The sequence below is a fragment of the Eleutherodactylus coqui genome, chromosome 5 (assembly GCF_035609145.1).
Source record: "Eleutherodactylus coqui strain aEleCoq1 chromosome 5, aEleCoq1.hap1, whole genome shotgun sequence".
NCBI classification, from domain to species: domain Eukaryota; kingdom Metazoa; phylum Chordata; class Amphibia; order Anura; family Eleutherodactylidae; genus Eleutherodactylus; species Eleutherodactylus coqui.
Window position 1 is genome coordinate 158844857 of NC_089841.1, and position 23046 is coordinate 158867902.

Sequence of the window (23046 nt, forward strand, 5' to 3'; positions counted from 1 at the left end):
TTCATGAGCACATGTGGGATGCAGCTGTTGTGCAAAACACATGCCTTTAACAGTAGGAATGAAACAATGGAAAATAGCCTTCCACTGCTTATCCCAAGGGGAGCGAGTGAGAACACAAGATAATGACTGCAGCAAATGCTACAAACCTAAACCACTGAGGAGAGCTCGCTGCACACATCAGGCCTGACATCAGAGGTCTTCATTAGACAGACTATTTCTGCACCCAGGACAGAGTACAGGCTGTCCGCTGCAATGACACATTATTATCAGATCTGCTATATAGAAATAATCCTATCTCTAAACATCTATTCAAAGGGAACCTGGCACCAGCTAGAAGCACCATCATCTAGGTTAGGGCAAGTTCCCAGCAGACTGGGGAAGTATTTTTTTAATACCTCCCTGGTGGTCCATGCATTGGACTGAAACCTGCACGGTGTGTGCGCACTCCCATGAAGATCAATGCCCATAGCACCAAATCACAGCACAGCTTTCATTTCTTATAGTGCTCTTGGAAAATGAAAGCTGCCCTGTGATTGGTTGCTATTGGGCAACAGACACTTTCTTTTAGAGTTTCATAAAGCTGCCCATGTATGTTTTCATTTAATGTTGTATTCATATAAATTGAATTAAAATGTCACCATATAAGACTATACCATAAGAGGTTAACTAAAAATACCCGATTTTATCATCAGGGGCATTTTGATGCCAGTTTTCTGGCAGCTTTTGCAATCTCGAGACATGTTTAAAGATGCAACAGATTATTGATTAATACCATTCAATGTTCGATATGTTTGTTGCACCTTTAAAGGAGATGTCCCGAGGCAGCAAGTGGGGTTATACACTTCTGTATGGCCATAATAATGCACTTTGTAATATACATTGTGCATTAATTATGAGCCATACAGAAGTTATAAAAAGTTTTTTACTTACCTGCTCCGTTGCTAGCGTCCTGGTCTCCATGGAGCCGACTAATTTTTGGCCTCCGATGGCCAAATTAGCCGCGCTTGCGCAGTCCGGGTCTTCTGCTGTTCTCTATGGGGCTCCGTGTAGCTCCGTGTAGCTCCGCCCCGTCACGTGCCGATTCCAGCCAATCAGGAGGCTGGAATCGGCAGTGGACCGCACAGAAGAGCTGCGGTCCACGAAGATAGAGGATCCCGGCGGCCATCTTCAGCGGTAAGTATTGAAGTCACCGGACCGCCGGGATTCAGGTAAGCGCTGTGCGGGTGGTTTTTTTAACCCCTGCATCGGGGTTGTCTCGCGCCGAACGGGGGGGGGGGTTTAAAAAAAAAAAAACCCGTTTCGGCGCGGGACATCTCCTTTAAGCTGCAGAGTTTCCCTCTCCAGTTTAAAGATGCAACAAATGTATCAAACATTGCAGGCTGTTAATATATTTGGTGCATCTTTAAATATTTCTTGCCATTGAGAGTCACGCTCTATGCCACCCACCTATTACTAGCGACTTTTTAATGATTCCTGATGTCTTTAAAAATCTCACTCCTCTCAAACTCCATCCTCTTTTTTAGACCTTTTTGAATAGTGGAATGAAAGGAATAACATTTGTTCTTTTTGGCACAAACCGATAAATTCATTTGCATCAAAAAAGTGCAACTTCCACTAGAATTGTGCTGCAACACCAGTAATAAATGTGCCCCATTGTTCATTCTTTGTATCCCAAGTGCGAACATAAATAGTGCGCATACAAAGCAGCTCCTGTGAATGTATCACATAACAATTATTACACTCCTGTTATCCTACACGTCTGACTAACTATGAAGTCCGAGGCCCAGGGGTGGGGTATATGGGGGGAACCATTGTTTCACAGGGACTGGTTTCCTGCTATTTAGGCTCAGTTGAGCTCAGGAAATGGGATGGCAATGCTTGCAGACAGCAATATGTAATGTCTGACCTAGAATGAAAGCTTTAACTCCAGCCTTGCTGAAGAATCATGAGGAATATGGTACATGGACAGTCCCTTTCCAAATGTCCTCAGAGGGCATCCTGAGCAATGCAGATCCCTTTCCTCATTAGCTACGGCCGTGACCAGCATGACTATAGGCTTTCGAGGACCAAAGGCGCCACGCAATGTTTCTTTTACAAAATCTTTTAAATTTGGTTATTAGATTTTTTTTCTCTTGCGAGCCGATTATTATTATCAAGCTTAAAGATTATAATGTTAGTTGCCAGTGCGTTTACTATTTGAATCAATACATAATACATAACTGTAATATATATAAAATGGATTTGATTTTTAGTACTTAAATATTGCAATAACTCTCCCCTCACCAAGGTCACTGCAATGAAGAAGTAAACCGTCATCAATTAGGCTTGTGATAAACATATGATTGGTTGATCCAGCTCTCGGAAGTCTGACCAGTATAGAAAATAGTAATATCATGGGTGAAGTGGCTGTGCATGTGTTGTCGTACTCCATTGACCTTGAGGGTTTTTACTTGGAACGAGTGGCAATCTATGTGGCTGCATGCCCACCGATCGAGCTTGATTTCTTTGACTGACATGTCATTATAGACATTTTTGAAAAACCCCATCAAATTTTTAATGCTGTTATATTGACAGAAAAGGAAAATATAGACAAAAAAAAACAACCCCCCCCCCCTCCCCCACAAAGCGGTCATGTACTTACTGATATACTGATACGAGAGGGCAGGTAGAAACACCACATCCCAAGCATGCAGACAGCCAAACTGTTATATGGAGGAGCAACCGCACAGGTGCAAAGTACTAATGAACAACCACTCACACACCTTCCTTATACTGGGAAGGCTGCTTAGTACTTTTCTTGTACAAAAAAAGCATATACAGGGTATCAGGCCACATGATATGTGTAGTGAACCATGCAGGCTTGCAATTTATTAGTGACACCATATTTCAATCCAGTGGGCTGCCATGCACTGCATAGGTGAACCACACTGGCACCCCAGGCTCACCCAGGCTTCAAAGCCACACTGCACGTTAATGATAAATACGAGGTATTAGTTATTAATTCTCACAGATTCCCACTGTGCTTCCTCTGCTATAAGGAAGTACAGTATGGGACATCCGTCTCTGCCCCTATATAACAGGCCGGGTGCATGCAGCCTTAGATCTAGTGTTCCTTATATGATGATTAGCTACAGCACTGAAAACCTTCTTTCCTGATCATATTCAGTTAAACATCATAACCCTGTGCTTTTTCATTGTCATGGGAGCGCCAGTTCCTGATGCTTGCAGTACTTTGTGTTTACAAGAACATACACGCCGGTCCGATGTAGACTGGCTGCTTCCGGTGTTCATCCTTGAATGACAGCAGTACAGACAGAGGTGTTCGTCATGGACGTAGATTATGTTCCAGCAAGTACTGTAATAAGGAAAACAAATATACCGCCGTACGATCACAATGGATTTCAATGTCAAATTCCTGTGCCGTTTATCTCCTCACAGACAAGGAAAAGCCTGGGATGTAAGGTACAGCTTGTGCATGTGGGTCAGGGGAATCGCTCAACTAGTGCCTGGGATGCTTCCCATCAAACTAAGCATTAGCCCTTAAAGGGGTTTTCCCCAAGTTGTAGAATCCCTGTACAACCAGCTCCCCAAGCTCTAAGATAACAAATGTGGTTTGTCCTATCGTTGGGCGTTCCCTCCTTGGTTTTCCAAGCGGCCGTCGAAAGCATTGCCTGGTGTGTGATGTGCATGCGAGGTTTCTCATTGAAAACACTGAGAATCACTTGCTGATCCTCTGCCGTAGCTAAAAGGTACGCCGTGGGACTGCAACTGCCCAGAAGTGATGGTAGGCGTTATTCACACAAAAATGCCTCACATCCGCGGGGCAAGAGCACATTCACGGCCCAATACCGCGCTCGCCCATGCAAAATTAGCCTAAATCTGTGTGCTGGTTTTTGATTGTTAATGGTTGCAGTTTTGCAACAAATTGTAGTTTTACTTGGAAAACCATGTGGCCATTATCACCTTGAACCCAGCGCCAACTGAACTCATTTGTAGAAGCTCAGATTAGCTTTCCCATTCAAATGTGGATTTACATTGAAACTGATCCATGCAAAAACTAGCTCCCTTGATTTTACTATTGCACTGCGGGGTCACGTCTCTAATTTCCATACAAGGAAGCTCCAATTGTAAAAGGGCCGGTGTCTCTAAGAACGTGACCAGTGTATATTACGTACATTTTGTATACAGCTACGAGCGGGCCTATGCTATTCCTTCTATGAATATATTGATAAAGGAGGTTGGCAACGCCCCATCTATAATGTATGTCCCTATGCAGAACGACACTGTCTCTGAGGCATGCGCAGTGCGAACAAAAGGGGATGGTGGCAATCAGTTCATTTTTTTCATACATCAAAAAGAATAACTGCAAGAACAACACTAAGAAAATATGATTGATAATTGTTATTTTTAGCGACTATTTGACATAAAATGACATTCTGGGAGAGCCGACAAAACATCCTTACTAAATCTGCATCGAGTGTCCTGTGTATGGAAGGAAAAGATATGAGACTGATGCTGATTAAAGCCTTTTATTGTGATACCTCAAATTGTATACAACAACGTGAAACAAATCACACAAGTGTTGTACAATATAGCTAGGACATAACAGCAAAGCTATGACATCTCAACAAAAAAAAAAAAAAATCTGTGTAAATGGTGTAAAATAGTGAGTGAGGTGTCGGCACTAGGCATCACATTGTGTGGCAGCATGTCCCATCCATAACAGTGACTCTGTAAATCCTAGCTCAGTATAGGTGGTCTTCAGGGATGAACATCGAGAAGCTCTGCTCAGCAGGCTTCCAACACTGCAGTGGTCCAAGTTAACAATATGCACAGTGAATAAAGCTTAGGTCTGCTTAAACCGTTATTTACTGGGGGAACCAACCTGGGGGGAGAATTTCACAGTTGACAATTCTTTAGTTCTTTCACTGTTGGGATAAGTAATGCTGAATATAGACATGTAACTCTCGGGGGCATGGGACGCGACGGACTTGCAGAACGTTCAAATATGAAGCAAATGTTGGAAAGTACTTGCAAATTCTTGTATTTCCCTCCCTCTGTTAGATTAGAAAAATAGTCGCACATAGAAGAAAGCAAAATAAGTACACTTCACAATGAACTATGGACCTAGATGGGAAAAATATCAAGTGGCCAATCAGCGGACATGAAACGAGAGGCAGACCATCTCTTCATATGGGCGGTGATCCACATGACTTAGGTGGTAGCCACCGCATCCGGCGTCCTCTATAGATGGTGTGTACAAGTATTCTAGCAGTTTTATCTGGGCATGCTCAGAACAGACCCAGGAAGAGCGGAGACATAATGAAGTCCATTCTTCTGACTCTTAGATAACAGTTCCCTCTGGGAAGAAAAGAAAAAGCACTACAAGGCGTCCTTCATGTGGTGTCTTACGCCCCAAAAAGAACACAATATAGCTGGATTCTTAAGAGAAAGGGAGTTTCTTTTTAACGGGCTCTTTTGGGTGGTGATTTCTTTAGTCACACTTTTTTAAGTTCTCTAAAAAGAATGGCATAGACTCAAAAAACGCACAGCAAGCAGGCAAAAACAAAAACGCACTGTTTACCACGTTTTTAGCCGCTAAAAATGTGCTATTTTCCCCATAAATGCTGTGTGTGAAACCACCCCAATGCAAGTATCTCTAGTTTCTATCAAAATTAAATCCCAAAAGTCACATCAGGCATGGGTGGACTCATCTCTGCTGGGCACAACCTGGCTCAGCAGTGGATCAAGTAAAAGTCACATCAAGTACTATTCAACTTCTTCACTGTCATTGGGACGTGTAGAACAGTGCGTGATCAAGTACAAGGCGCCCCCCCTTATAATCACTTTGTACCCAGAAGTAGGCATGGCAAAGCCATCGCTATCCTGCCATCAGGATACAGGGACACTTTTAGGACTGGAACACAAAAATGTAATGAATCCTAATGGTTTTCCAAACAACTTATTAAAAAAAAAAAAAAAACACTTTATAAAAAAGAAAAAAACACACATACACGCGCACACATACAGAAATGTGTTAAGTAGCTAGAAAAATCATAAAAAAAAAAAAAAAAGGATTTTTGGAGGGAGGAAACCTTACCCTAAACACAAAACTCTTAAATAGTATCCAGAATATTATATACAAAAATTGGTTAGATGGAAAAATTTTTATTTTAAACATTTTTTTTCAAGTTTTATGCAAACTGCTGTAAAACAAAAAGACAAATCAGGAGCAGTAACCAGACTGTCCTATATATCTATATATAACCGTAGCCACAACCGGGAGCCACTAACGATTGGTGGGAGCTTTGTTCATGAGGCAAGAACAGGCTTCTCATGGCGTCTGTTTATTTATTTTCATCATATTATTTAATCATTAGAATAATTAAATAATATATTAATAGAAATTTGGAGGCCAATAATCACTTTGAACTGTGCATTACTTCTTTGCGCACATGTTCAATGGATACATAGCAAAGTGCATAGCAAAATAGAAAAGGGATATAGTAAATGTTTTGACTCTAGGAATTTCGCTTACATGCGGCATCACTTCCTTCGAGTAGATTCACAAGCAGCGGTAACAGTGTAGCAGAGTTTGGGAATAGAAATGACTCCCCATCTGCTGCACCATTACCTCTGTGAGCGGATATACCATAACCAAATTACCGAAATTCAGCTGAAGGATTCATTTATGGTAGGGTTGCATATAGCGGTCACCGCACAGCTGAGAGGTGGCTGGTGGGCCACAAGCTCCATCATCCTGCAGATTAGTGCTGCTAGCAAATGTATCAATTGTAAACTGGCTGTACATCGTTACATCCATGTGATGCAACGAACAACCAGTTTAGAATTATTTGCTAGCTGCAGGATAGCAAGGGGGCTCATAGCCGCAACCCGGCCGCGTCTCGGCTGATTGGCCGATGCTATGGGGAATCCTAACCCTTATAGAACATGTTCCTTTTAACTTTAATGCAGGCACCTGTTTCGAAAACCCCTTTCAGTGCCAGCGAAGGTTTGATAAAACTTACAGAGAAGGTAGATTTCCAACTATAGGATGATCCAGCTCACACAGCTAAGAATGACGTCTGTATGTGAAGAATGCACTGAAGAAATAGGTTTTCTATCTGTACGCTGTAGCAGTAATCTACCTTCTAGAAACGTACTGAAAGCAGTAGCTGAAATTGACGAGAAGCATAAAGTGCAGTTCAGCCTAGTTCTAGATAACGCGTTAAGCAGCAGCATTGCATCAGTTATTACACTGAGAGTTAGCATTACATAGAATATGTTTTGAAGGGGGGGGGGGGGGGGTAGTAGCATTGCTATTGCATGGATTTTCATAGTAGCATTTGATTCAAAGTGCTCACAGTAGTGGTAGTGTTTTCTAGAAAAATAAAATGGTCCGGTAAGAGCCAAAAACTGGTTGTATCCCCCAGTCCTCTGAAGGCTCATGAATACATTAATTCATTTCCAAATAGGTTATGTGCAACTGATAGAATATTACATTTCACTCATTTAAGGGGGGAGGAAAAAAAGCTATGGCAACGCAAAGCCCACATCAATCACAAAAGCACAGAGCAAATACATTTCAAGCACATGTCCATGCCTCGTCTCGTAGAGGCCTGTAAAAAAGGGGCAGAAAAGAAATGTGCGGTATGATTGTTATAATGAAAAAAAATATATAATTAAAAAAATAAAAAATAAAAAAAATAAAAAGCAGCCCCCCCGGGACACATGCCGTACACAGGGAATGGTGGAAGGTTAGGCTCAGTCTGTTCACAATTTCCTTCTTCCCTCCACAGCAGCCGCACTGTGCAATGTAACATGTAAGTCGGTAACATTTACTTGGATATTTCTGTAATAAGAATGAACCTGAACAACATAAGATGCAATAAACTTTGGGAGAGATTCAACCAGCAAACCACCCACACCCCAAGGCTTAAATTACCTAAAAACTACACAAAAATGGGGAATATACTATACAAACAAGAAGGGCCTTTACACCAGAAAGATTCCCTACATTGTGAATGTGCAAAAAAGCGGGAGCACGCCTAAACATTTCAAATGCCCTCTTTATCCAGTGCATTAAACGAATGGTGTATGGACCAGCCATAACCAAATTGGGATGTCGGCAGCACCAGCTATACAAAAAGACTGTCTCTGCAAACCACCTTACTCCCACGAGGCCTGCAACAGCTGTTCCACCGCGACATCAACTCGGTTTTTCTTTGCACAGGGTGTCTGAAACGTTAATTAGTCTGGAGCAAATAATCTTTAGGGCAGGAAATATCAGATTAGCTGGTTTTCTCCTTCACCTTTCCCCATCCTTGGGAATTCCTAAATACGTGTAAACCAAAAGTAACATCACTGGAAGCCGGCACGTCTCTGCACTTTGGAGAAGCTCCCCTAACAGCAGCACGGAGTTTGAAGTATTGAACATGCACTGAAGGCTTTGAAAAACATCTTGTCATTCACGGTGGCTTCAGTCCCAAGACACGGACCACCTCACATGGCAAGATCCATGCCAAGTCTTGTAAGGTCGTGGGTTGTCGTTTCCTTTCAGATTCTTATCCGATGCATACTCCTTTCTTCCGCTTTGGAACTAGGATGCCGTGATGTGTAGGGGGGGATAAAACAGAGAATATAGGCATGCACAAAAACAGAACTGCAAGCCAACACAGGTCTCAAGGACATGTAAGTTTACAACTTGGAGGATGGGGAGGATTTATTCCGGTGTGTTACAGCAGCAACAGATAACAGCTGATCACACACAAGAATACGCTTACGTAGGAGGGAGGATAAGAAAAAGGGAGAAGGAACCTTCAAGGACATGTGGATATTCAAGTCCAGCCACAACGTGTCCATACGCTACTCTACCAATCCATGAGGTTACTTTTTTTCCGTAAAAGTTCAGTATTTTAATCGGTTGCTCTAAAACAAAATCCACAGTTCAGTTTTTACATTGCCTGTAATTAAGGTTTTAAAGAGACGCAACCTGACCAAGAGCGGCTGACGGGACTCACTCCCAGCCATTGTCTTTTATCATGTGAGCCAGTTCAATGATAAACTTTCCTTCCTTGTATTTCTGACTGCTTTCAAAGGCATGTTCCTGTGGGAAACAAGGAAACGGAATTAATAAAGAAGCCATATAGAAAATGTAGTTACAGAAATGTACTACTAGAATCTCCAATTCTTATGCTACGTAATGATTATCAGTATAAAAAAAAATAAATAAAAAAAAACAAAAAAAAACACTTTCAAATGAGCAAAAGTGAAGGATAATCACTCGATTTAAATGCGAGCCAACAACCGAACGAGAATCATGCAGAATTTTGTTCATATTCAGCAGGCCTAAAAATCATGGTTGCCCGCTGCACTTATTGTTGTGTATAAACCCTCCCCGCTCAGTAGGTCTCGTAGGAATGTGAACCACTGAATGAGAAGTGAGCGATTCTCAACCATCATCTGCCTGTCTAAACAGGCTGAGCAAATGGGAATTAGTCAGCGTCGACGTCGCTCGTTCCAGTGCGAATCGGCTCGTCTAAAAGGGGCATTAGTTTAGTGCCTTCTCACTGGCGAGATGCCGACGGGAAAGCAGCTTTGACTGAAAGATTATAAGGGTCCTTTTATACAGGAGGACAAATTGCCCTTGACAAGTGCCGATCGATGATACAGCACATATATTTGCACTGATTTACACGGGACTATTGTTAAAGAGCGAACAGTCACAGGATCGTTCTTCTGGCCGCTTGTTCCCATTTTTGTCAGCAGCGCATAGTTTACACAGGAAGATGTACCGCTGACAAATGACCCTTTATGTACACATAAAAAGGATGCGACTAACCACCAAACCAACGCTTGGGTTGTATTTGGTCTGATCACTGGTTTGTTTACAGGGGGCAACTATTGGAAACAAATGATTGGCCTGTGTAAAAGGGCCTTGTGCTGCACAGGCCTTTCTACGATTGTACCAATCTGTGGTTTAGCAACAACATTGACTCCCTGTGTGCCTATTTTACCATACTACTGGGTCCAGGAGGCAAGTGAAGGGGTAAAGTGAGACAGTTTTTAAACATAAATTTCAGAGAACAAGACCAAACTGTGGCTGGCGAGGCAAACTCCAGTGCTTTAGGTTGCGGTATCCATAGGACAGCCCCTAGTAAGTTACATAGTAGATCACATGTACATTTCCTAAGAGGCTGTCCATTATTGGGGGGAATAAAAAGGGTCAGGGTTCTTTTCCCCACACAGCACCACTTTCACCCATTGACTTTATATGTTGTTACAACTCATTCCCCTTTATGTGTAAGTGACCAAGCTGCAATCCCAGACACAGCCCATGGGCACCAGTGGCGCTGTTTCTGGAGAACAAACAGATCTTCATTAATTTCAGAGTCTTATCCAGGGTTAGAATAAATATGGTATTCATATAGTGCAAGCATCCATTTTATAGGACACGTTACTCTAAATAACAAGTACAGTTGATTTAACAGGGAACGGCCACTCAATAATCCACTGGACAATAAAAGAAATTAGATTGTACGGTCTTAAAAATGAGTTCCACCACGAAAATGTAGTTTTCTCATCAAGATGCAAATGTAGATCTAATACTGTGTCAGCAAATACTGAAATATTATTAACATTCTTAGTTTATTCTGTAAAGTTGTAGAAATAGACAAGTCTCATAAAGGACATTTATGAAAATATTTCCCAAAACCTGAAGAATCAGAAGCAGTTTTGTGCCCAAGTTCTGTATTAACTACTCACATATTTCCAGCCAAGTGTGGTTTTACAGTTCTCACAGTATATATCCGCCACGGCATGCAACCCGGTTAAAAGGACCCGCTCTTCTGCTGGACCACAGCCGACATTTACCCTGTAGGAGAAAAGCAGAAGATCGTCAGCCCGGAGATTCTCAAAAAAAATAATAGCATTAGAAAATCTTAAGATCCCTTTATATAACACCAAAGAACAAATCTGCAGTATTATATACATTATGCCAGGAGCTACGGCCTCCTCCTCAGGCCATAGCTTATCACAGGCGCAGAGTGGCATCTCTGGATGCCAGCAACAGTCGCTACGGAACCCAAAACAATGTCAGCTTTCCATCTGTCCGAACATTTAGGGGTTCACACACCGCAGATCTGGGGCAGAAATTAATCTGAATCGTTGGAAATTTGGCTGTGTGGTAATATATTTTTAGTGACCATTTTCAATTAAAAAAAAAACTGTTGCAACTGGACTAAATAGGGCTGTGGGTATAAATGGCCAAGAATAAAGGCTTTACATTGCAATGTTTTACTTCAAGGCAACACCGCCTAATGGAGAAGTTATTCAGGCCTATCAACTTCAATAGAGGGACACCCCGAGGCCAATTCTTTCTGGAGGTAACCTCCAGATGCCAAATACATAGGGCTGTATTCACATGGGCGAATGGGATTTTGGCCGGTGAAGAACGTCCCATTTTCTCCATGTGATTTTCCTTTTATTCTCACACGAATGAAAAAAAGAAGTTTTTGTGCATTTTTTTCTTTGATCTACACTTCCTGTTTCTTTTTCCCATGTAGTCTCCATACTAACTTGTGTTAAAAACACATTGCACAATGCAAATTGTATGACATGTGATTGTGAGGCGCTTTTTGAAAATATTCGATAGGATTTGCAGCGATTTTTTTTAGACTATCGGTCCAAGAAAAAAAAAAAAAAAAAAAAATTTACCTATTTTAATGAACAGGTTATTTTCCCTCGCATGCTCAAAACTGCCTGTGTGAATACACCGTAAGGGCTTATTCACACAAACGCATTTGTGCTGTATATTACGCCTGCAAAATCTGTGCGCATAATAAATAGAACCCATTGAGTTCAATAGGTTGGTTCACATGAACGCATTTTGTGCAGCGTGTTTATGTTCATGCACAAAAATAGCGCATTAAACCAATTAAACTTAATTGCCCAATGAAATCAATGGGAGCACGATGTGTGTTGTGTGCGCACAAAACGTTACAGTAACATATGCACAGATTCACGCAAACACAACACCCATCGCACGAATGTGTGTGTAGATACGCCTACACCTGTGTGGAGCAGACCCAGGAGTGACATTAGTCCAATCTTTTTTTTTGAACGATTTCTCTGAGTTTTTTCCTCATTGACTTCAACTGGAAAATACTTTAAAAGTTGTGCAAACATTTTCTAGAACTCTTATTTCACATAAAAAAAAAATATAAATAAAACCTTTTGGCTATGGTTTTGTCTAAGCATTATATATTAATTCCTAAGATAAAAAAAGGAACCCCTGAAAATCTGGATTGCCAAGTCCCTAGGTAGCTTCGATCTGAAGTCATGTTTACAGTTTCCTAGCATTGCTGACAGGTGATGGATGACAGGCTCTAACAGCAACGTACTCATAGGGGTTGTCATCCAATTTCCCAAACAGGAGACTTCTGAACGTTGTGAAGAACAAGCATTATATTTCTATGCCGCCTCCAAGAAGAGTAGATTCCTGTAAGGTGCAGAGTATGGATAGAATAACTGTACAGCAGCGCTCGAGGAATGCGCACATTAAGACCTACAAGGGGTTAATGCACGCTAGCCACTTCTATCTGCTTAAGGACAGAGGGGTAAAGCTTAGTCAGATTCCAAAGCAGCAAATCTTGGCAAGCAGAAGCGAATACTGCAAGCATTTCAGATACTTTCCTAATCTGACTGTGTAAGTTACATGGAACAAGCGGGTGACGAGGCCTCTAGAATTTCCTGCTCGTAGAGCCTACAAACATTCTCAGCAGATGCGATCTACGCCAGGTGCTCTCTAGACGGGCCCGACCGCAGCGCAGACTTCTCGCTCACGTAACCTATTTATAGCACACAGCTTGAAGAGCTCCTCTCAAGATCATAAATAAGGAAATGACCCGACTGAGAAGAGCTTTGCACTCCAGCCCAAAATAGCCCCCGCTAGGTGTGATCCGAATGCAATTTGTAATGCAAGGTGGGAGACTGCTTTATCAACCAAGTGCAGAGATCGTTCTGCATTGATAAAAGGTATGATACTAATGAGAGAACGCATAGATATATTGTCAAACACGTCCCATGCTCTCCAAAGAGAAAAATACATAAAAAACGTCTAGCCTCATCACCCATAGGAAACAAGCTGGGCTGGTCCAAGGGTACATATACCGGAGTGGGGTGATAAATATAGAGGCCTGGCAATGCAGGTGACTAGACAGGACAGAGAAAATCTTAGAAAGCAAGAAGGTTGTGGACATACTCACACAGAGTTGAAGAGGTAGGCTCGCCCTTGACTTCCCTGAAATGACTGTAGGGGAGAAAAAAAAATCCTCAAGATGGGTCATTATGCCAGAACGGACACAATACATGAATATCTACTAATGGACATTTCTGGCATTGATTTGTGCAGGGGAAACACTGTATCAGAGTGGCTTTGGTGAAAAGACATGTTCTTCTTCACTATTGTTAAGGCTCCTTCCTGCTTCTAACCACTTCCTAGTACACTGAACATAATGAAGTAATAGAGCTGATTTTAATGAAATAAAGACATTCAACTTTCTCAGAACAGATGAAGGAGCTTAAAAAGTGAAGATTAGCAGAAATACAAAATGACTTTAGCTAAATGTTTTATTGGTAAATAAACAGGAAATGGGTGCCAAAAAAAGCTCCTGAAAAGCAATAAAATGCTCGCAGGCCTGCTGGAGGAGGAGGACCTCGCCGTGTACGCGGCAGGCCTGCTGGAGGAGGAGGACCTCGCCGTGTACGCGGCAGGCCTGCTGGAGGAGGAGGACCTCGCCGTGTACGCGGCAGGCCTGCTGGAGGAGGAGGACCTCGCCGTGTACGCGGCAGGCCTGCTGGAGGAGGAGGACCTCGCCGTGTACGCGGCAGGCCTGCTGGAGGAGGAGGACCTCGCCGTGTACGCGGCAGGCCTGCTGGAGGAGGAGAACCTCGCCGTGTACGCGGCAGGCCTGCTGGAGGAGGAGAACCTCGCCGTGTACGCGGCAGGCCTGCTGGAGGAGGAGGACCTCGCCGTGTACGCGGCAGGCCTGCTGGAGGAGGAGGACCTCGCCGTGTACGCGGCAGGCCTGCTGGAGGAGGAGGACCTCGCCGTGTACGCGGCAGGCCTGCTGGAGGAGGAGGACCTCGCCGTGTACGCGGCAGGCCTGCTGGAGGAGGAGAACCTCGCCGTGTACGCGGCAGGCCTGCTGGAGGAGGAGGACCTCGCCGTGTACGCGGCAGGCCTGCTGGAGGAGGAGTACCTCGCCGTGTACGCGGCAGGCCTGCTGGAGGAGGAGTACCTCGCCGTGTACGCAGCAGGAAATCTATTTATTGCCACCAGCTTGGGCAGCCTTAGTCATTAAAGGGGTATTCGGGCATATTACAATTCCTCTTGATAGGTCATCAGTAGTTATTCAACAGGCATGAACCGCTCAGGATTCGCGTCCATCAGCTGATCTTCAAGACACAAATTGCAGTATTCCCCAGCATAAAACTTAGTAAGATACTTTTTAAAAGTATTTTCCTTATTACTAAGAGTTCCTTCCGTAGACAACCCCTTTCTGAATGCGAGCCCCACCCCTTCATGACATCTATATGCCCTTATAGAGAATATGGACAGGGGTCGTCTTCATGAGACCTACCATTAACCTTTTCCAATCCACCATCCATTTCCCTGCCACCCGCATCTCCCCAGCTCTTATTTATTATGGGTGGGAAAGCTTGTTGTGGATTCCTTGCAATTGCTCAACAGAAACACATATGTACTGAGAAGCAATAAAAGTTGGAGTAATGGGGGCTCAGACTGCTGGAACTCCTACTGATCATCCACACCCGCTGCCATCTCCTGGTTTAAACTTCATGGACATCTTTTTATCAACCATACTAAAATTGACCGTACACACTAGATAGAAGTAGGTTGATGGTTGAACACCACACATTATGCTGATGCAGCCATACACATTATTTCTTCTGTATTGGCCATTATAGTCATTCAAACTGATAGTAAATGCTCCGTGACACTGAGCGAAGCATGAATGTTCTTTCATGGAAAGATCATTCATGAACTACCAACTAGCGAATAGATATTGTAAACATAGCCAACTTCCCTCCAGATGAAGACCGGCATTGATTGGTAAAAACAATAGTTTGCTGTTAAAATGTCACCGGACGAATAATTTGTTTTGGTTGCAACTGTCTTTTTGACCAACTTTGCACTAATGTGTAAAGCCACATTTACTATGTAACTTAAATGCTGTGAGAAGCAGCAAGGTCATTCTTCATTATAGTCCATGAAAGATACCAAAAAAAACCCAAAACGATTCCATCTCCACAGACATTAATTGAGAAAGGCCACTTGTCTTCAAGTAAGACTATCCAATGGCCTGGTCACCATGAGAATTAGAAAATACACCATGGCAACCAAGATAGGCAATTGGTGACTTCCATCCTGCCGCTGACTGATCCTGCCAGGCAGAGAAGGAACACAGTGATTAGACATCTCTATTGATCTATAACAGCAGTGTGTGTTCCTATTAGCAGAGGCCAGTGAAGGAAGCTACTACATAGAGCAGCCAACTACAGGCTTTCCATGTGTAGCTTCCTGCCAGCAGAGGGTGCATCACAGGGGGTATGTGCATCACTCACTAATCAACAAAGTTCTGTAGGTCTAGCAGGTCATTGCTGACTCCTAACTTTTGTTGCAGTCACCTAAAACGGTCTTAAGATTTGATCAGATTTTTTCTAAAGCATATGCGGTAAAGTGTTAGGAAACACAATGACAGCTTACCTTGGATATCAACTCATCATGATTGGCTAGATGTGCTCTGCAGTGAATACAGCTGTAGGTTCTGTGACAGTTTGGCAGATAAGCCTGGAAAGTTTTGGACTTTGTCATTTTTACCATGTCTGTCGGTGGTTCCTCACTCAGCTCGGGGCTGGCACTGGAAGAATTACAACTTTGCTGCACTCTCTGACAAAAGAAACACTGGAAAATGCAAGCAAAAGCCGTTGTTGGTTTGGGGAGTGTGTGGCACTTCCCACACAGATGCCAAAGGAGAAAGTCAACCTGTGGAGCGAAAAGGAGAAAGAAAAAAAAAGTTAGAAGGCAACATCAAGACATCTGAGAACAGACCCAACTCTAAGCTAACGCTGTATGGTAACATTGGTCAGAGTCAGAAGTTGGGGTAGCAGAGTCGGTTGGGGTAGCAGTGGGCGCACATGAAGACTTCTGCTTTGCCAAGTCACTAGACCCTGTAACACCTACGGAAACATTTCTTCTCTGCCTTGTCCAAGTGTGGAGCTCCATGCCCAGCGCTGACTGTAAGGTAAGGGCTCGTCATGAAGTTTGGTAATTGTGTCTAGGGTGAATCAAGCTGAATCATCTTCCTATCTAAAGCAGAGATGTAATGAATCCAGCAGATAGAGGTATTCTGCAGCCGAGGGTCCGGAGTGGTCAATGGCATTTTGTGCAAACAATAGATGTAAACGGTTGCACAGGCTTTACTGCTTTCTTCTGTCAGTGGTCAGCAAGCTGACACCTAAACAAACAACTTGCAAGCACAGCAAACCGAATCCGTGTGTGTGATCTAAGTATAGAGAGGTAAATATAGCATGTGTATTATTGTCCATGCAGAAAGCAGCGCTGCAGCCACCTTTACAGGAGGGGGGGGGGGGGGGGTGATATATAATCTACTCCTGCTGAACTGAGGCAGAGAACATTGTCTATATTATGGCAATGACTCAATAAGGAAATTGTAATGACCTCAGGTAATCAAGGACTGGCTAAAAAAGAAAGGCCATTACTTTTTTCTACTCCCACTTTGAATGCTCACATTCTACTTTCCTAACGAGGTACAATTGGTGTATAATTCTGTAAAGCTTGTACTAATCGCATTAAAAGTGGAAATATAAAGCAGCACATGGGAGTGAAATGTGCAGCAGAACCGACTGATGTAATCATCATCCTGGCAAACTTTGTTACTACTTTTACTTATAAAGCGCCAATTGTGCATCACTGTCCGTGGCGAGATCGTAATCTGATGAAAAGCAACTTCCAAGAAAAAGATGTATACCAGGAGGACAAACCACCAATATCCCACTGCTAAAGAGAACCTGTCAGCACCCAGTTGTGGGGGAGCCTTGTCTGCAAACTTCGCCTTGTGCCTTTCCTGTTATTTCTCATGCAAAACTATGAATAACTTGACAAGTGGGTGTTACCAGGTGAGGGAGTCCCTACACACTGTCCAATCAGTTCTAACATGACTAGACTGTATAGGGACACACTATGGCTAGTACTGTCACCTCGGGTCTGCAGGGGTTCAAGCCTGACCAGGAACATCATGTACATTAAGTTTGCATGTTTTCCCCATTTATGCGTGTTTTTCCTCCTACACTCCAAAAAGATACTAATAGGTGAATTTAGTTCATGAGCCTCAATGGTGACAAAACCCAATAATAAAGTGATGTACAGCGCTACAGAATATGTATGTGCTATGAGTAAAATAAATACCTCTCCTGGCTCACTACAGCTCCTATCCTAGCAGTAGGTCGGTGTAGACAGGCTCCGGGCAGCTTGTTTAGGGGACGCCACAGGTTCTTGCAGCCAATCACAGAGCTCGAACACTGAGGTTTGTAATTGGCTGCAGTAGCCTGTGACGTCCCGTACATAGACTGACTGCAACTTGGCAGAGATCGGACACGGGGGAGTCAGGAGAGGCAAACACAGTCCATTTTATTTATTTATTTTTTTTTACATGGACAGATGGATTTCAAAAGAAAAAATATAATTCATCCCCCCCCCCTGCCCCCATTTACCACCACCACCTTCCTGTTGGGAGATTTCAGATTTGAAGTCTGAAAAATTGTGAATTCTTGGCTCTTAGAAATGTAACTCAAGATCAGTGGTGCAGTTTACTTATTTAGGAATTTAGTCACATTTTATGTTAACGTCATACATATACTGTAAACAGGTGTCCAGAGGTGAACCTCTATTTTAATCCTTTAACAGCCACCTATACTGAAGCATGGAAGGGTATTATGCCTTAAAATAGTAGCTGCATGAAAACATAGATCGACCCGGCAGAAGCATCCCAGATCACAAGAAGTAGTCTGCAGGAGGAGTAACTGGGTCTTGCAGAACTCACACTGTACAGCCGATGCAAAGGGGGAAGGAAATACAATGGCAAATCGTACGCCTTCCTGTATAAGAGGAGGTCATCATATCATTATGCAGGTTCACACAGGCTATCTGAATGCAAGATAAGGCGAGACACCCCCCCCCCCCCCAATTGCCAAATAGCAGCTGCAGGGCCGTCTCTATAGCATGTAGAAAAGAAATATGAAGAATAACCAGGATAGTAACGCAATCAGTAAGGGACTAAAGCAGCTGCTATACATATATTTATGCACCCAGTATTCTCATTATGCGTCCCAAAATGTATTTTTGTGGAATAAACAACAATCAGCAGGATGGTAAACAGATCACACGGTCACGGGAACCAGGTAATGAAAATAAGCCAATCAATGCTGCAGCTGAAAAACACCTGCCTACATAAACAAAGCATGTAGTCAGAGATGTGTTATCAGAAACACCCCCCATCCACCCCTAAAGTGACGCGCACACAGGGCAGGCTCCGCCTCACCAGTAGTCAGGAGCGATCACTGTTTACTCTCAGCTCCACAAGTACACACAATGCACTCCTCCACATCATGCCACACAGAGGGTCTCGCTGAGGTCTATGTGGCGGTAGAGAGTAATATTAAACACATCCGCCAACACTACAACAGCAGGCAGGGATAGCAGGGGGCCTCTCAGCTGCCCCCCAACTTGTGTCGTCATCTACAGCCAACAGCGCTGTATGTACATCATATACAGACCATGGATGGCTGCTGCAGCCTGTCATGTATCTCACTCCAGCGTCATCCGATGACGTCATCACCATTTACTTCCAAACAAAGAAGTAAGGCACATGGCTGAGGACATCCCCACACCAAGAGCCGGGGAACCACAAGAACAAAGGAGTCTTGTCCTCTCCTAAATTACCCGCATGCAGTCACTGAATTAGCTATTTTTATTGTTAGGTCTAATAATACAAAGCAGTCAGTAAAGAGATTGGCGCATTACAGAAGCCACGCTGGAGATTGCTTAAACCCCATTGGATGTGACAGAAGCTTAAACGGATCTGCTCTATTTACATTGTTTCCACCAGCACAGGATTACGGACAAACACAAGGTGGCCGACACAAAGGAGCCGCTCACACCGGACAACCACTGCGGGGGCCGGCAGGAGGCCTTTGTCTTACTGTACAATAACCAAGACATGTGGAGCAGAGGAGCCGGGACCGCCCATGGCTGAGGCTATAAATAGAAAGGGGCAGCGCGGGGGAATTAGCCCAGAATACCCCTCCAGGGGCCGAATATACTGTGGAGCCGGAGGGGGCGATGCCAGGGAGAAGAGCAGGAAGACAAAAGACATGGTCAGGACATTGTGGTACGACTAGTGGGACACATCTCACACGCCGGCCCCACTGCTCTAACCGGCTGGGCACAGAGCAACCAAGTAACAAGACAAGCAGACCGCAACTGGAGGGAAAACACGGAGGAACACAACACACACAAAGGGCGACAGAGCGACGCAACACAACACACACAAAGGGCGACAGAGCGACGCAACACAACACACACAAAGGGCGACAGAGCGACGCAACACAACACACACAAAGGGCGACAGAGCGACGCAACACAACACACACAGAGGGCGACAGAGCGACGCAACACAACACACACAGAGGGCGACAGAGCGACGCAACACAACACACACAGAGGGCGACAGAGCGACGCAACACAACACACACAGAGGGCGACAGAGCGACGCAACACAACACACACAGAGGGCGACAGAGCGACGCAACACAACACACACAGAGGGCGACAGAGCGACGCAACACAACACACACAGAGGGCGACAGAGCGACGCAACACAACACACACAGAGGGCGACAGAGCGACGCAACACAACACACACAGAGGGCGACAGAGCGACGCAACACAACACACACAGAGGGCGACAGAGCGACGCAACACAACACACACAGAGGGCGACAGAGCGACGCAACACAACACACACAGAGGGCGACAGAGCGACGCAACACAACACACACAGAGGGCGACAGAGACGCAACACAACACACACAGAGGGCGACAGAGACGCAACACAACACACACAGAGGGCGACAAAACGACGCAACACAACACACACAGAGGGCGACAAAACGACGCAACACAACACACACAGAGGGCGACAAAACGACGCAACACAACACACACAGAGGGCGACAAAACGACGCAACACAACACACACAGAGGGCGACAAAACGACGCAACACAACACACACAGAGGGCGACAAAACGACGCAACACAACACACACAGAGGGCGACAAAACGACGCAACACAACACACACAGAGGGCGACAAAACGACGCAACACAACACACACAGAGGGCGACAAAACGACGCAACACAACACACACAGAGGGCGACAAAACGACGCAACACAACACACACAGAGGGCGACAAAACGACGCAACACAACACACACAAAGGGCGACAGAGAGACGCAACACAACACACACAAAGGGCGACAGAGAGACGCAACACAACACACACAAAGGGCGACAGAGAGACGCAACACAACACACACAAAGGGCGACAGAGAGACGCAACACAACACACACAAAGGGCGACAGAGAGACGCAACACAACACACACACTATCCCCAGCAGACATGTAGCCAGGTGGCCCCGGCTGGCACTGCCGCCCCTTACACCACAGACAGGGGGCAGTTGCGAGGGGCAGCAGGGCAGCTTGCGAGGGACCATTGCAAGGGACAGCGGGGCAGCTTGCGAGAGGCAGCTTGAGAGGGACCGTTGCAAGGGACAGCGGGACAGTTTGCGAGGGACAGGAGGGCAGTTCACGAGGGACAGCTGCGAGAGACAGGGGGGACAATTGCGTGTTTGTCGTGTTGGGGACACCTGGGACCCCCGACCATAGCGCCCCCTGTGAGGTGTCTGTGCCCGGTCAGTAGGGGGGGGGGGGGGGGCACAGGACCACCAGGATCAGGTACACAGCAGGTGGATCCTGGACAGAAGTGATCCAGTCACATGACGTGAGGAGATCCCCGTCCGTCCGTGTTCTGCTCCCTCTGACTACATTGTGTCCTCCTCTCCCGCCACGCAGCCGCTGAGGTGGCCATGACGTCCCTCACAGACACTTCTCTGTCCTCAGACACAATGGTGTCCCCTCTCCCCCACATTTCCCGTCCTTACTCGTTGCTTCCTGCGCCCTCTTCTCTTACAGCTTCAGCAGGGTCTACGTCGCTCATTCTCCGGGCGGCCTTCACTCCCCGCCGCCGCCACCACCTCCTCCCGCCGCTTTTGTTTTGTTTCTGACTGGAAACCGATCAACGGCGGTTTAGAGAGAAGGGGGGGAGCCTACGTAAAAACACAGTCGGTAAGAACCAATCAGAAGAGACATACTTTCTACCGTCACCAAGTCAAGAACCAACCATTCAGAAGCCCAGGGCTGGAAGAGAGAATCAGCCAATCATCGCCAGAAACCTTGTGCGTCATAGCCAATCAGCACTCAGGCCTTGTCAGCATGGACCAATGGCGAGCGGAAGCTGCTCCGAGACAAAGGATGTTTTGGTTGCGGTTGGGGAGGTGACTAGGTGAGGGGGCGTGGTCTGGAATGACAGCGTTGCTTCATACAGATTTCGCCTGGGATTGGTTGTAAATTATGACAACGCTAGCTGTTAGCCAATCACGGGCTTGGGGCGGGAGTCTAGAGCTGTTGTTTGGGTTCTTAACAACAGGCGCGAGCCCGGGCAGCACGCGGCGAGGAGGCGGAGCCTCGTGGACGCGCAGGGGGAGGGGTAAAAACAACGGGAGAGTGACGGAAGCACGGCCGCTGCGGTAACGTTAACCCGTTTGTGGCGCTGCTAATAAGCGCTGAAAGTCACATGGCGATCATAGTCTGAGTGCGACTCCTATTGTTTGTGTATGTGCGAGAAAAGTCTCCTTGACTATAAATCGTGACATGATGGGAAATGTCGTGACTGAGTGATTCCCGGAATACGAGAGTGCCAATTACTTGGCAGCTTTTATTTTTCAAAGGACAGTTAGAAAGGAGCCAGAATCTGATTGGCTGTCCAGACAATCCCTGCTTGTTAACCAGTTTTTATGAATTGTAACCATCAAGTCCAAAGAGCGGTGTGCCCGGAGCGAGCAGGACCTCTATTATTGGGGACCAATGCGCAACATCTCCATATGTTAAAGGGGTTTCCAGTGAAATACTATGGATGACTCATCCTCAGGATAGGTCCTCAATAGCCGATCGGCCGGGGGCCGTTGCTCAGGGTCCCGACCGATCAGCTGAGTGGGCGCCTGTAACTGCAGGCAGGGCTCTCATTGAAATCAACGTGAGCCGCGCCTGCAGTTACAAGCGGCGGCCACTACACAGAGGTCAGCGCAAAGACTTCCGCTCTAACCTCTGTTATTTTGGCGCTGACAGCATACTCCTGCTCAGCTGATTGTTCGGGGTCCCAAGCGACGAACCCGGGCCGATCAACTATTGATGACCCATCCTGATGATGGGTCATCAATAATATTGTACTGGGAAACCCCTTTAGTTCTTAGTAGGGCCTCCTTTGACATCAGATACCCTCCGTGGCATACTTTCTAATAACATCTGATACACATCAGCTGGTATTTCCCTCCATTCATCCTGCAAATATCTGCGAGTTCCCTAAAATAAAAATGGACGCTGTTCTTAATTCCTGATCTGACGTTGCAGATCTTTCCAAAGATGTTCATTAGGGTTCCTGTTGGGACTCTCTGCAGCCAGTCCAATCATGGGACATTCATGTCCTCAAACCAATGTAAACAGTGTTGGATTTGTTGGATGTATTGCTGACCATTCCCAGAGTATTACCACATTGTCGGCAGCGTATTAATGTCTAGAATGTTAAAGTACACCTCCGTGTTGGGTT

General features: G+C 45.2%; 1 protein-coding gene across 1 annotated transcript; it reads right to left on the reverse strand.

Annotated features, from left to right (window-relative positions):
• Window positions 1–4515: 4515 nt before the first annotated feature.
• On the reverse strand, window positions 4516–21475 carry YPEL1 (yippee like 1). The gene is made up of 5 exons (XM_066603506.1): window positions 21326–21475; window positions 15788–16066; window positions 13266–13309; window positions 10765–10873; window positions 4516–9106 (listed from the first exon to the last, which is right to left on the reverse strand). Exons 2-5 carry the CDS (start codon window positions 15902–15904, stop codon window positions 9017–9019), a joined length of 360 nt encoding a protein of 119 aa, XP_066459603.1. The 5' UTR covers window positions 15905–16066; window positions 21326–21475; the 3' UTR covers window positions 4516–9016.
• Window positions 21476–23046: the final 1571 nt, after the last annotated feature.

What these genes read in the sequence shown, in the direction of transcription:
- YPEL1 (XM_066603506.1), bottom strand. Translation starts at nt 15,904, where the DNA reads ATGGTAAAAATGACAAAGTCCAAAACTTTCCAGGCTTATCTGCCAAAC. An exon ending in ATGATGAGTTGATATCCAAG is followed by an intron (nt 13,310 to 15,787) that starts GTAAGCTGTCAT and finishes TCTCCCCTACAG; the next exon opens with TCATTTCAGGGAAGTCAAGG. An exon ending in GCCTACCTCTTCAACTCTGT is followed by an intron (nt 10,874 to 13,265) that starts GTGAGTATGTCC and finishes TTTCTCCTACAG; the next exon opens with GGTAAATGTCGGCTGTGGTC.